Source organism: Cynocephalus volans, chromosome 1 (genome assembly GCF_027409185.1).
Source record: "Cynocephalus volans isolate mCynVol1 chromosome 1, mCynVol1.pri, whole genome shotgun sequence".
Lineage (NCBI taxonomy): Eukaryota > Metazoa > Chordata > Mammalia > Dermoptera > Cynocephalidae > Cynocephalus > Cynocephalus volans.
This window is the reverse complement of record NC_084460.1, coordinates 1072255-1085122: the sequence shown is the minus strand read 5'-3', so window position 1 is coordinate 1085122 and position 12868 is coordinate 1072255. Positions and strand designations below refer to the sequence as shown.

The 12868-nt window shown below is 46.0% G+C and overlaps 1 protein-coding gene across 1 annotated transcript in view; it reads right to left on the bottom strand.

The window, feature by feature from the left end:
• The window catches only part of ANO2 (anoctamin 2), a 317511-nt gene that overhangs the window by 222377 nt on the left and 82266 nt on the right, over positions 1 to 12868 (bottom strand). Inside the window, exons 5-6 of the mRNA XM_063099698.1 lie at positions 11090 to 11144; positions 8598 to 8649 (exon numbers count right to left, since the gene is read on the bottom strand). Coding sequence (XP_062955768.1) covers positions 8598 to 8649; positions 11090 to 11144 — 107 coding nt within the window. The remainder of the gene's footprint in view (positions 1 to 8597; positions 8650 to 11089; positions 11145 to 12868) is intronic.

The following is a 12868-nucleotide window of genomic DNA, read 5'->3' as shown; positions in this document are numbered from 1 at the left end:
TTTTAAAAAGAGTCCCTGCTTTGAAAATTGAAATTCTGATTTTTTCCTTTCTTTTCAGCAAAAATGAGCTAATTGGTTCCATCGTGCACCATCCATCTGGCCATAATGGCGAAGCTTTCTTTTTCAGGATCACATCTATATATTTTCCTCTCTGCTCTAGACCCAGGGAGAGAGAGAGCGCGCCAACCTTTTGTCCTATTACTCCCGGAATGGGGGCCAGCAAGAAGCAGTGCTCTTGCCTCTCTCCCCAGACAGCAGCAGTGCCTCAGCTCAAACAAAGCACAGCCTCCAAGGACCCCTCACGAATCCCCAACATCTCCGTACCCATCTCTCCTGCAAATCACCAGGTGCTTCATACCTGTTGCTTAGAACTAAACCCCACGGGGAAAGTCTCATGCTTATTCATTGCCCAGCATGACCACACCTCTATCCAGCCTGACACACCTGGCCTAGCAACGCTATCCCTCTGTATCACAGGGCTCAGGCCAAGACACATGACCAGGGTGGGTTCAGGCCCCGGCACCAGTACTTGAAAACACACGCTCATCACACAAAAACTGAGGCCTAGCTTTTAGCTTCAGGGACATCTCTGGTTTCCTGGACACAAAGGAATAAACAAAGCCCAGGAGTTTATGGTCTGCCTTCCAGAGACTCTCATTAAATCTGAAAGTGCTGCTGGGTGACAGGGACTACAGCTCTGTTCCCTCCTGGCCAAACTCAAGGAAACTTCCATCCACTTGAGACAGGCATTTAGAGCAATGGCGCTGACTCCTGAAAGCTCATTTGGTTTTGATTCCCCAGAACAGGGCCCAGTCCGCCCGGCATTCTGCTTTCATCCCTTCACTCCAGCCGGACGTAAATCTAAACCAGAGCCCCCAGACGGTGCATTTAACAGAGACTATATTTACCCATCACCAAATTGTCTTGACGTGTGCTTAATTACTTAAATGCCTTTAATCCCAAGCCTTTTCTTCTAACAAAACATAAACTAGTTCAGCTGGATGAATGATAAACCAGATGTTTACAACATACAACATGGTCTGGCTTCGGTCAAAATGATTAAGACATCGTCTCCTGAGTAGGGAGGGGAGATGCCCAAAGCATACATTTGTTTAAATGCTCTGATAACAAAATGTCAATGAAAACGTAGCTCCATCAATAGGTAATTGTCTGTCCGTCTAATGGCAACAATAACTTCCATATGAAGGAACAAGAAAGGTGTTTGTCCTGCTCTGATACGGTCAAGGAGGGTTGAGTTTCTTTCCACGGAAAAGTGTACATTAAAGTCATTCGATGATGGAGTAAACTCCCAGGACCCTGACAGCTGACCTTAGGAAATGTGACATTGATTAAGGAGGCCTCACAGGGCCGGACCAAGTTTACGATCACTCACACGCTTCCCTACCATAAAGAACCCAAACGCACAAGTATTTTCAGCCTCTAAACATTGCGGGTGCCTTAGTTCATAATCCCTCACTTCCAGAGGTAAATGAAAGGCAAAGGTTGGAGTTGTCTCTTCTGAAGGTTAAGACAGAAACCTAAAAAGTTACAAGTTAGATCATCATCAAATGCCAGTCAAGGTCAGCTCCTCTTGCTTTGTCTTTTATACTCCTGTAATTTTAACACCACTTCCCAAAAAGAGAGAGAGTGAGAGAAAGAAAGAAACAAACAAACAAAATACTTTTACGGCTTGTTTATCCCAGAGCGGGACCGGCACCCGCTTCCCAGCCCTGCCAGGCACGCCTATCTTCCATCTCCCCTTCTTGACACGTGCTCTACCCTTCTCTGCCTGACATGAACGGGCTCCCATGCACTTTGGCTTCCTGCTGTGTTCAGCAGATCAGAGGGAGGGAGTAGAGTATTTAGACCCCTGACCTTCTGCCTAAACAGTCACCTGCTCAAGGCCACCTCCTCTAACCAATTCTGTCCTTCCACGTCCCCGTAACCTCTCTCTCCTCATGGGACTAGGGATGGTGAGAGCTGTACTATTGTGAGCTCCAGGTTACTGCACTGACCCTGGCATTCCCCAGCTCCCTGCGCGTACCTTTGTAAATGGTCCCTCTGTATGCAAGCCTTGAATTGCCCTAGTTTGAGGGGGCCATTCGTTCCTGGCGGGACCCTAACTGATTTTCTGGAACTGCTACAGCATGTCTTCTGTATTATTTGCTTTCCTTGCATGTGTCTCTCTTCCCAGACAGCCATATGGCTTACTCTCTCTTCTCTTCAAATATCACCTAATCGGGAAGGCCTTCCCTGAGTACCCTATTTAAACACCAGCCCCATTCCCACTTCATCTCTATCGCCTTCCCTTCTTCATTTTTTCTTTCTAACCCTTATCCCATATTATTCATTTTACTTATTTATTGGTTTATTTTTTGTCTTCCATCACTAGAACGTAAAGCCCCACAAGGGCAGGGATATGTGTGTGTTCGATTCTCTCTATTCCCTAATTCTAGAATATGAATGACACAGAGTAGGTGCTCAATAAATATTTGTTAAACGAATGAATGGATGTTACGTTGGGAAAAACTCAGCTTCTGCCTCCTGCAGGAAACCTTTCCCAGTAATTCCGTCCATGCATTAATTGGTTAATTTAAGGAGTACTGAAGAAAAGCCAGGAAACTTGAGTTCTCATCCTGGCTATAAATCTCTAACTGTGGGTGCACCCATAAATATCTCTAGCATGAAACTACTTGATATGTGTTTTAAACTACTCTGCGTGGTAGTTTAAAGGATCAAATGAGATAATGAATGTGAAAGTGCTTTGAAAATCAAACAACTGTATACATGCAAAGTGTCCTTATTACTGTGGTTACAGCACTATTTGTAGAAAGATCTATCAGGTTATCTCAGCTCTCACAAAAGAAAACTCAGAAAAAAGAAAAAACAAATCCATGAACAGCGAAAGTGGATCTCAAAAACCCCGCTTCCCAATGTGATGTAGTTTATCCACAGCAGAATCCCTCAGACACTGCTCGTTTTCTTTCTCTTTTTACCCAGAATTCTAATAAGCTTGTTTTTCTGTCTCCCAAATTGCAAAGCAAAACCAAAATAGCAGAACTCAGGGAGGGAGATTCCCAGAGTCAAGAATTCAAAATATCAGAGCAGTGCAGGGCAAACAATTCTAATAATATTTTGACAGTCCTTGAAGAAATATTTTTTAAAAACTTACATTCTCAATGACGATGCTGAAACAGCCAGAAAAGTTTACATATGCATTTATATAGAGAATATATGTAGGCGTACTCTACATGTGAGAGCAGGGGATTGTGTGATAGATTTTATAAAGATATCTGTACAAAAAGCTGTTTCTACAGACAGCGAGAGCCACACCTCTGGCCAGATTCCCTTTTCACTTTGGTTCAAAGTTTAATTTGCAGCTCGACTGCAGAAATTAGTGGGCCTCATGGCTTGAGTCCTTGTATTCTATTTTTTCCTCCTGGTTTTGACATTCTATTTTAATTTGTGTTTTTCCTGGTTCTTATTTTTTAATTCATTAATATGCTGTTCTATTGTTTTTCTTGTAAGGCACCTCGGAAATTTTGTGGAATGATATAGGAATATAAATAAATCAATGCATACAACTTGTATGTGGGTTAATGCTTTGAATAGATATTCAATAAAAAATGTATTGTCTACAAAGCAAAAAATTCATAATACTAGATAAACAGGATTATTTCTGAGTTATTATTATCTTTATTATTGTTTCCATTTTGTAATTTTTAGTTGGGTACAATGGACAAGGGAATAAAGCTTTGTAAGGTGGTCGCAAAAGTAATGACCAAATAAAAGGTCATTCCAAGGGCAAAAGGTCAGTGAGAACATGTATAATTCCAAGTACAGTCCTGTTTTCCCTTCCTTCTTCTTTTTATGAGGCAACAGTTCTCCTGGAGAAATCTAAGCCAATTCTAGCTGTTTCTGCTTTTCCTCCACCTCTTATAAAACCAGAGAGGAGGGCAATAAAATCTAAATGCACCTCGTGGCCTAAAGGTCCATATTATCTTGGGCCCTCACGTTGTTATCACGTTCCTCATTCTTTTGATCTTCTAAGTACCACTGGTAAGTTGGCCAAAGGGCTTAGAGGGTACTTGATTTTCATAGGCAAAAGTCAAACCACTTCAACACTTGCCTTCAGGGTTCTCCTCTGCTGAGAAGCAAAGAAGTCCAGTCACACATCGTGTGTTACAAAGCTAGTAAGTCCTCAGAGGCTACTGGGGAATTAACACACTTTAAAGACTCCACCTAATTCCACTCCTACTTCGTAGCATCCCAAAGGAAGTGAAAATAAGATTGAAGCAAGGATATCCAAGTTCCAGACCCAGTTCTGACAATCCTGACTCAATATGTGACCATGGACAAGCTATTTATCCTTTTTGCGCCCATTTGTAATTGGAGATAATTCCTGACATACCTACTTTCCCTGGGAGCTATGAAACCAACGCAATCATCCATGTTGACACTTGGAAGCATGCACGACGTTAACTGTGTGTTCTTCTGCGTTCCCACTGCTCTCTGCACGTGTCTCTGTTACAGCTCCTCCCACAACAGCTCACAACTATCTGTTTGCATGTCTGTCTGCATGGCTAGCCTAAGAGTCCCTCAAGGGTAGAAATTAGGTCAAATTCCTCCTGGCATCCCCCAGTTTCCATAACCTCATTCGACATATAGCAGGCGCTCAGTAAATGTTTTATGAATGTCAAAAAGGAAAGACAAAGTTTGAAACACTACTCAACAACAACAAAATCCTAAGAGACATCACATGCACACACATAAAAAAAAAAAAACCTCAGATACTCAATGGAAAAAAACAAAACAAAACAAAAAACCTTCAACATCAGTGTTAAAGCGAAGGGCCTCTAGTGACCTTCCGATAATCTGGAGATTGTCCCCAAAAATAAACTTTAGTTTCTAAGGACTTTCAAGTTTACAGAACAAATAGCTGCCTATTTAATCTTTAGAAAAACTCTGCAAGAAGATATTATTATTCTCATTTTCCTTAAAAAGAAACTGATTTGCAGAGAAGTTAAGTCATTGTCTGTGGAAACATGTCGTCAGGAATTTACCAGCAACTGCTGTGGACTGGCAGGCTAGGCACTTTTAAATTAATTTACTAAATCAACCGAGTGGAATGTACAAGGCCGGCAGCTACGTGCATTGGGGCATAAAAGATGACATGACACATATCAAGGACTCACTGTCTCAGGAGTCTAAGCCATAGGCATAGATAATAAGCAAGAAAGATTTTGATGGGAGTTCGGAGGAAAGGCATTAAGTGATAATCTGTGGGACAGTGGCATTTGATATGGAGATGGTAGAGGGTGGGATTGCAGAAGGACACAGGTAGGACACTCAGACAAAAGGAACAGCATGAGCAAACATAGAGAGGCTCACGGTCACATTAACAGGAAGAGGCGTAGAAGGGAGAGAGACGAGACAGACGCAGACACACTGATTTCGGGGTTCTGGTGAACACCTAAGTGGAGGTGCCCATGTAGCAGGTGGACATGCTAGTCTGGAACGGGCGAGAGAATCAGAAATAAAAACAGAGGGTTGCAAGTCATCTGTATGGAGGAAGTGAGAGAATAAAGAGGCCAAAGGAACTGGGAGAAGGCAACCTGTAGACGTGGAAGAAGCAAGAGGAATCAGAGCAAGTGGGGTCCACGAGGCAGAGGCAGAGCAACAGCAGTCCGGAGGGTGAGCAGCAGCTTCCTGGATAGCAACTCTCAGGATGGAGGGTCAGGAAAGGTTTGGAAGGATGTAGGCAGTGAAGGAAGAAAAAGTGAGAGAAAGGCCGTGAAACAAGGAAAGTGAAAAAACACCAGTGACATCTCAAGGAGCAACTACGGTCAAATCGGGGAGCGTGTGAAAGGGTAAGAGTCAGAGTAATGGAATTGAGGAGTGGGTGGGCCAAGGAGTGAGGACAAATTTAAGAAATTTGATGGAGGCTCTGAGAAAACAAAAAACGCACTCTAAGGTCTCTTGACTCACAGGCTGTCCTTGAGATGAGACGGCCGCTCACCGAGGCTTTGGCCAGGCCCAGGGATGCCTGCTGCATCAGCACCCGGCTCAGACAGACAGCACGACGTGGAAGGCTGGGCTTTTCAGACTGCAGTGGCACCTGGGATTCTGCAGCAAGATGAGTGCCCAAGGCAGACCAGCATGCATAAGCGCACCGCCCTAAAAACACTACCGCTGCACGAAGCCTGCTCGGTTCCTTCTTCAGGACTGTTCCTTTGGCACTGAGGTGGCTTACGAGCTCCACAATAAGCTCTCGAAGATCAGCTGTCACTATTGTCACCATTGTTACTGCTCCTCAGCTTGAGCTCTCCCTCCATTCACTAGACTTGACCTTAGGTGACTCTGGACTCTTTTCAACTCAAGGATGCCTCAAGATCTGAAAGCTGTTTTGACATGGCGGCACCTTGGGAACAAGAACTCGAACTACCAGAGTGATCCTGTTGAAAGGAGACACTCGTGTGCCTGAGTTCTGGCTCGTTTTCCTGAAGAGCAGCCTTGTGGTCGCGTGGTCGCAGCTCACATGTCACCTTCGCCATCACGTATGACTCCTACACGATCCGTCAGTATCCGGATGCCTGCCTTATACTGCAAGCTCTCAGATGCTGCGGTTCCTTCCTCATAGACAAATAAATACCCTCGTATTTAAAAAGTAAACCGCAAGGCAAACAGATTCGGCCAGATACGGGGACAAAAACGCTAACTCACAAGAAGCTGTTCATGCTCTGCATCACTGGCTGTGAGGCCGTAGGCAACCATCAACCCTCTCTGGGTGTTAGTTTCTTCATGCCTAAAGTGAGGAGGTTGGACTACAGGACCTCTAAGATGCTTTTCTTCTTAAAAAAAAAAAAAAAAAGATAAAAACTCGCCATGTTTTGGGTGATTATTATTGAAGATGGTGGAAAGAGAGGGGCAGCTGAACTATCAGAGTAAAGTGGAAGGAGTGGGTGGTGCAGAGAAAGGAGGGGAAGTACCAGAGACCTGGGACGAAGGTCGGGGAGAAGTCACGGAAGCCTGGGCCCCACCTGAAACAGAGTAAGGCGAGGCCTGTGAACCAAACTGACTCCATTTTCCCTGCAGAGGACACTTTGTTGCTTTTCCACTCCTCAGTCATGAGACCCTCAGGGCACATGATTACCCCATGGCCAGCCCTGACAAAACAGACTGAGATAAGAGAGGAAAACATATTTACTGAGTTGCAAAACCCCTCCCCAAGGCTTGTTTACTATAATTGTAAAAGTTACAGATTAACCTTAAGACCCCTTTAGGAATTCCCACATGCGTACAAAGCTTCAAGGTGACCACGACAATGACCCTCCTGGGTTGACAATGATGAACACCACCGCCATCTTGGACCTACTGAGCATGCACCCATGACGCAACCAGGAAAAACAGAACGGACCACCTCCAGTGACATTGGCCTGTACCCCTTTACTCCTTTCCCTATAAAAGACCCCTCGGGGGGCTAGCTTTACTGTAGCTACCTCCCTTGTGCATAAGTCTATCTCCTCTTTTAATAAAGCGTCACTTGCTTTACTGCTGGGTACATTGTTCATTTCTATGACTTTGGAATCCAAGAGCCTAATTCAGCCAGTCACTGGAGAAAATTGGAAAGCTTTGGGCACCAGAGAAGATTCTAGCTGCAAAAGGCAAGTGGCCACTGGGACTATTTTGCTCCCATGTCTTTGCTGCTGGCAAGTCTCTCCCAGAGTCCCTGGCCTAAATTGTGACAAGGCAATGCTTAATTGTCTTATATTCTCTTCTTTTCCCCCTTTTCTTCCTCTTTAAAGTGACTGCCGAACAACTACAGCTCAAACTCCTCTCAACCTGTGAGAAGCTGCTCCCTCTGGCTGGCAGCGGCTTGCCCTGACGGTGTCTAGCAGAGGCGGGAAGGCCAGTCCCGCACCGCACCGTGAAGACCTTGTTTGAGCAGGTTCCCCCTGACAGGGGATGCATGAGAGTGATGGGATTCATTCCCACACTGTGCAGTGACTGGAAGTCCGGAACTCACTAAAATTCTCTCTCCCTTTCTCTGACTTTCCAGCCCTCTCCTGCTGTTTGGTTGGATCGTATCCGCTACTATGTAGGTGCACCCTGGAGGGCTCCTGGCTGTGCTGTTTCTCTGATTTAAATCTAGTCGGCACTTTTCTTCTTTGTGCTGACAACAGTGGGGACAACTGCTTTTATCAATTACTGTGTCAGTGGAATAGGTTGGCCCCACCAATTGGGACTAGGATAAACTGGACCCCATTGCTCCTCTTTTCTCTTTGTTTGGTTAACATCTAGTTGAGTACTGGTATCTGAATAAACCTTCCAATCCTTACACCAGCTCTTGGACTTTCAAGTCATTTGTTTAGTGCAAAAGGGCATGCCGAGCTTGGTCTCTGGGTAACAAACCAAGAACTGGTGCCCTCCCCCGACCCTGGAGGCCAAGACAGCATCTCCCAGCCTAAGCCAAAGCAGCCTACTACATGTGGGGCATTTGTCTTGTTCTTTATTGCCCACCGAGGGACTGTTGAAAGGACAGCCCCGGCCCCCTTGGGGCCCATCAGCACTCAGCCCGTAAGGGGAGGGGTCCTTACCCATCGTGTTGTTGGCTCGAGAACAGGCTGTGCGCTTCAGAATCTCGTGCACCTAAAAGGGGGGACAGCAGAGCTGTAAACGCTTGACCACCAGCTGGCCACACAGCCACGCGCAACGGGAGGCTCCGGACCCACTCGCAGTGAGGGCGACACCAAGCATGTGCCAAGCTCACACCCTGCGCGTCAAGCCCATTAAGACTTGTGTACTCTGGGGAACCAAAGAATGTTGCCCCTGACACACACTCCCTCCCTTTGTCCCTCCCTGCAACAAATTTTCTTAAAAGGCTCCAAACCGACTGTGGTTGCAGAAGGTAAGGGAAACAGGCAGCAGTTCCACACTGCATAGCCCTCCTGAGGTCATGCAGGGAGTGGGGACCCTGGGGAAGGCGGGCCCTCCCCAGCTCAGCAGCAGTGGCGGCAGCAGGGACAGTGGGGAGGAGGCTGCCTCCTCCACCAGCCTTGGGCACATGCTTTGAGGAACCCGCAAGACAAGGCACATGAACGTACTCTGTAAACTGGAAAAGGGCTACCTATTTTCTTACTTCTCTGCCTTTTCCTGAGTCCTAATCTTGCTTCCCTAAGCAGAGCGTGTCATGCACTTGCTCTGAGACTCCCTGTGGTAGAGCACAGTGCTGGGCACACAGCAGCCTGGTCAACGATGATCACATGCCTAAGGCCCACGTGCCCACAGAGGCCTGCACAAACCCCTGGACTACAGGGTGTGCAGGGAACTATGTCTCTCACATGGGAGCATAGATCAACCTGTGTCCCTGCAGAAGAATCAGGGACACAGGTTGATCTATGTAAACCTGCTGCCCACTAGTGACCTCCTAGTGGTCCCAAGCCTGTGCCAGCTCTAAAGAGATGCCCGGCAAGGGTCTCTGCTCTGAGACAAACATCTGGGCTGCTCAGACACCAGCAGGGAAGGGGGCACAGGGAAGACATTTACAGATGTGGGAAAGGTCCTCAGACAAAAGTTCAGGGCAGAGCAGACCCCAGGGAAAAACCAAGGCTCTTTTTCTCCCTTCTCACAGTGTGGGGTGGACTGAGAAAGGGGCAGGAGAGGAAAGAAGAAGTTTCCAGAAGGAGAGATGAATGCTAGAAGATGTGTTACTCCGTCATGATTCTCACTCCCATATTCCAGCCGAGGACGTAGAGGGAGCAGTAAATAACTTCCAGCAGAACAGGGCCCAAGAGTGTTTAATTCTGCTTATAATACAGTGCAGTAATTCAACAGCAATAATAATTAGGAACAGCATTTATATGGCATTGCATTATTTTACAAGTACTTTGCAATTATCAGGCAATCTCCTCAACACTCTATAACTCCCCCATAGTCGTGGGACCCAAGTCACAGTGAGATTTAATTGGCTTGTAATAGCATCAACCAAAAAAAAAAAAAAAGGAAGTTTACGCCTTTTTCCATAGGAAGATAAAAGAAATCATATGCCCGTTTTAAACCTTCCTGGAACTCTAGGCTAAGGAACACAAGATGTTTTCTTGTCCATCATGCAAAAGAGTTAAGGCCATGTTTTCAGTGTGCCTGGGAATATCTTACGGTTTTCTCTAGTCACCTGTCCCTTCTTATTTTTCTTATCTTCTTATCACCTTATTGTCTGGAGGGTCCTTCTACGTATCTAACCCAATCTCTTCTGCTATAGAAACTTCAGTTTTTTACTAGGGATGAATGGAAATACACATCCATGTTTCCCATGTGGGCACGAGTAAGTTTCCAGCATTCCTTGGGCCCCTGTTTCTCTCCTCTGCCCACCTCTGGGGCAGTACAGAATAAACTAATCAGTGAATGGAGACACTCTGCAGCTCAGGCGGGGGCCACGGTGACACAGGCCATGTACTGATTTTTATGAAAATCAATCATCCTACAAAATTCAAAAACTTGATTGAAGAGGCAAAAAGACTGTAGAAGAAGGGCTGTTGTCATGAATGGTGGTTTTCTATGGAATAGGCTGGCAACTTTATTCTTGGACAAACAGGCTACTTCCAGCATTCCCTGTGCTATAAATTCACACGACTCCTTGCCGTGGGGGTTGAAAGAAAGCAGACTGCATACAGAAATGCAGAGGCCCAGACATCAGAAGGACGGGACTAGCCCTTGTTCTGACACTAACAACCCATATGAACTTTTTTAATGTATTGCTTCTCAGAGCCTCAGTTTCCTTAACTGTAAACCAAGGGGTCACCTAACTAGTTTGAAGTCCCCACCAGCTCTGACATTCCCTGTCTTTGTGATTCTAAGGAGGGCTTCGGTGGAGAACCTGTAAAGAGGAGACACTCCTCTCAAACGGTGAGTGAGAGCAGCTGTTTGCTCTTTCTTTTGCTACAGGGATGGGGAAGCTCTTGTATACGCCTCTAGTTGCTAAGCAACTCTAAGCAAATAACGATGAGAGTGGCAGGGAGGGTAAGAGAATCTCAGCCTCGCAGGACCCCAGCCTCCCCCCACACGTCCTGACCCAGCACATCTGTTTACTTACAATGCGGCTACGGGTGGCGTTGTCAAAGAAGGTGTCCTTTTCCTGGATGTTATACCTGGAGACACCAAGACAGCACATGGTAAACTCATTTCATTACCTTTGTCCTGAGACCACGGCCGCCCCAGGCCCAGAGCAAACCTTTAGCAAGTGGCATGGCAAGATGTGTAAGGGACACACACACTGTCACGATACTTATGCTCTTTTAGACCCAGCAATTCTGAAAACTCATCACAGAAATTTATCCTAGGGAATAAATTTAACAGAAGAAAAAAGTTACATAAATAAAAAATTTATTACAAAGTGTTTTATAATAAAGATTATAGAGATGTGATTCCAAAATCAGTATGATAGATTATCATGCAGCCATTGACAGTTATAATTATGAAAAGTTTGAAAATAGAAAAAGACTATACGATGATAGGAAAATATTCTACTATAAGTTTTCAAAGTGAAACTATGTAAAAAATGATACCTGGGCATGGACAAAGATAGTAAAAAATACCCCAAAAAAGAGCACAGTTTCAGGGTGTTGGGATGATAACTCTTTCTGTTTTTCAAAATTGTATTTAATGCGTTGTCACCATCATCTCATCCATTAGATATCAAATTCCAATTATGCGAGGCCTGTGTCTGCTCTAAACTTCTTACACTGAACTTTCACTCAAAAGAAGCACCTGTGGAATGTCCACTGTGCTTAGGGCACTTGCTAGAGGTCACACAGGTGAATGAAACACGCTCCCAGCTCCCAGGGGCAGCAGTCCCTGGGTACGTGTGTCTGCAGGTAACTGATGCAGAGCAGAACGTGGTACTCTGCAGAACATCGCTGCAAAAACTCAGAGGACGGACAACACGCTCTGGTTGGGAAGAACAAGATATTCTTCAAAAAGCAGGTGTTTGTGAACCGGACTTGAAGGACAGCAGAAGGCAATGAATACTGATGCATGGGAGGTGGCCATTCAGATGGCAGTCCCAGCATGAGTGACAGCCCAGGGAGGGGAAGCACTAGTGCAGAAAGAGCTGCAGGCCACAGGGTCATGGCGGCCACCACGCCAGTCCCAGCTCAACCACTTACAGCTGTGACCCCGCCTGACCCTGGAGCTCAGTTTCCTCTCTATAGTAAAAAGACAGTTCTGTCTGGCTGGCCATCTCACAAGAGGGCCTGAGGATTCAGGGAAGGGATACACGCAAAGAGGAGAGCACACATACGTGTGTAGGATTGTTATCTAACGTGGCAGAGATAGTAGGAGATCTTCTCCAGGGGCAGCAGAAACACAGCTGCATGACGGCCACCTCCTAAAAAGGGACAGGTCCTTCTGTCTTCTCGGCATTACCATGCCCCTGCCTTTCCCTCTCATGCTCAATTCTCTGTTCACCCCTGACAGGTACTTATTTCCTCCTTAGCTCCCAGAGCAGAAGTAATGCCTGGCGCTTACAGCTCCCACTCCCCAGCCACAGCTCCCGCTTCTGAATGTTCCCCCAAAGGCCACGACTGTGAAGAGCTTTTATTCATTCTTCTTGGATAGGGCATGGGGAGGGGGTCTCCTCAGAGTCAATGAGTGCATGAGTAGGCAGCTGGTAATACAGAAATCCAGAAGCTTCCTCCATCTTCTCTGGTTTATCACATTGTGTTGAAACCCTACTAGACTGGGGGTTGGGCAAAACCGTCTCCCCACAGAAGCTAAACAGGTGTCTGACCACTTTCTCACAGAGTTCCAAAGTTTATAGTTGGCTGCCCCTTGCTGCTCCACCCATCCTGCAATATGGCCAAATAGCAGGTTT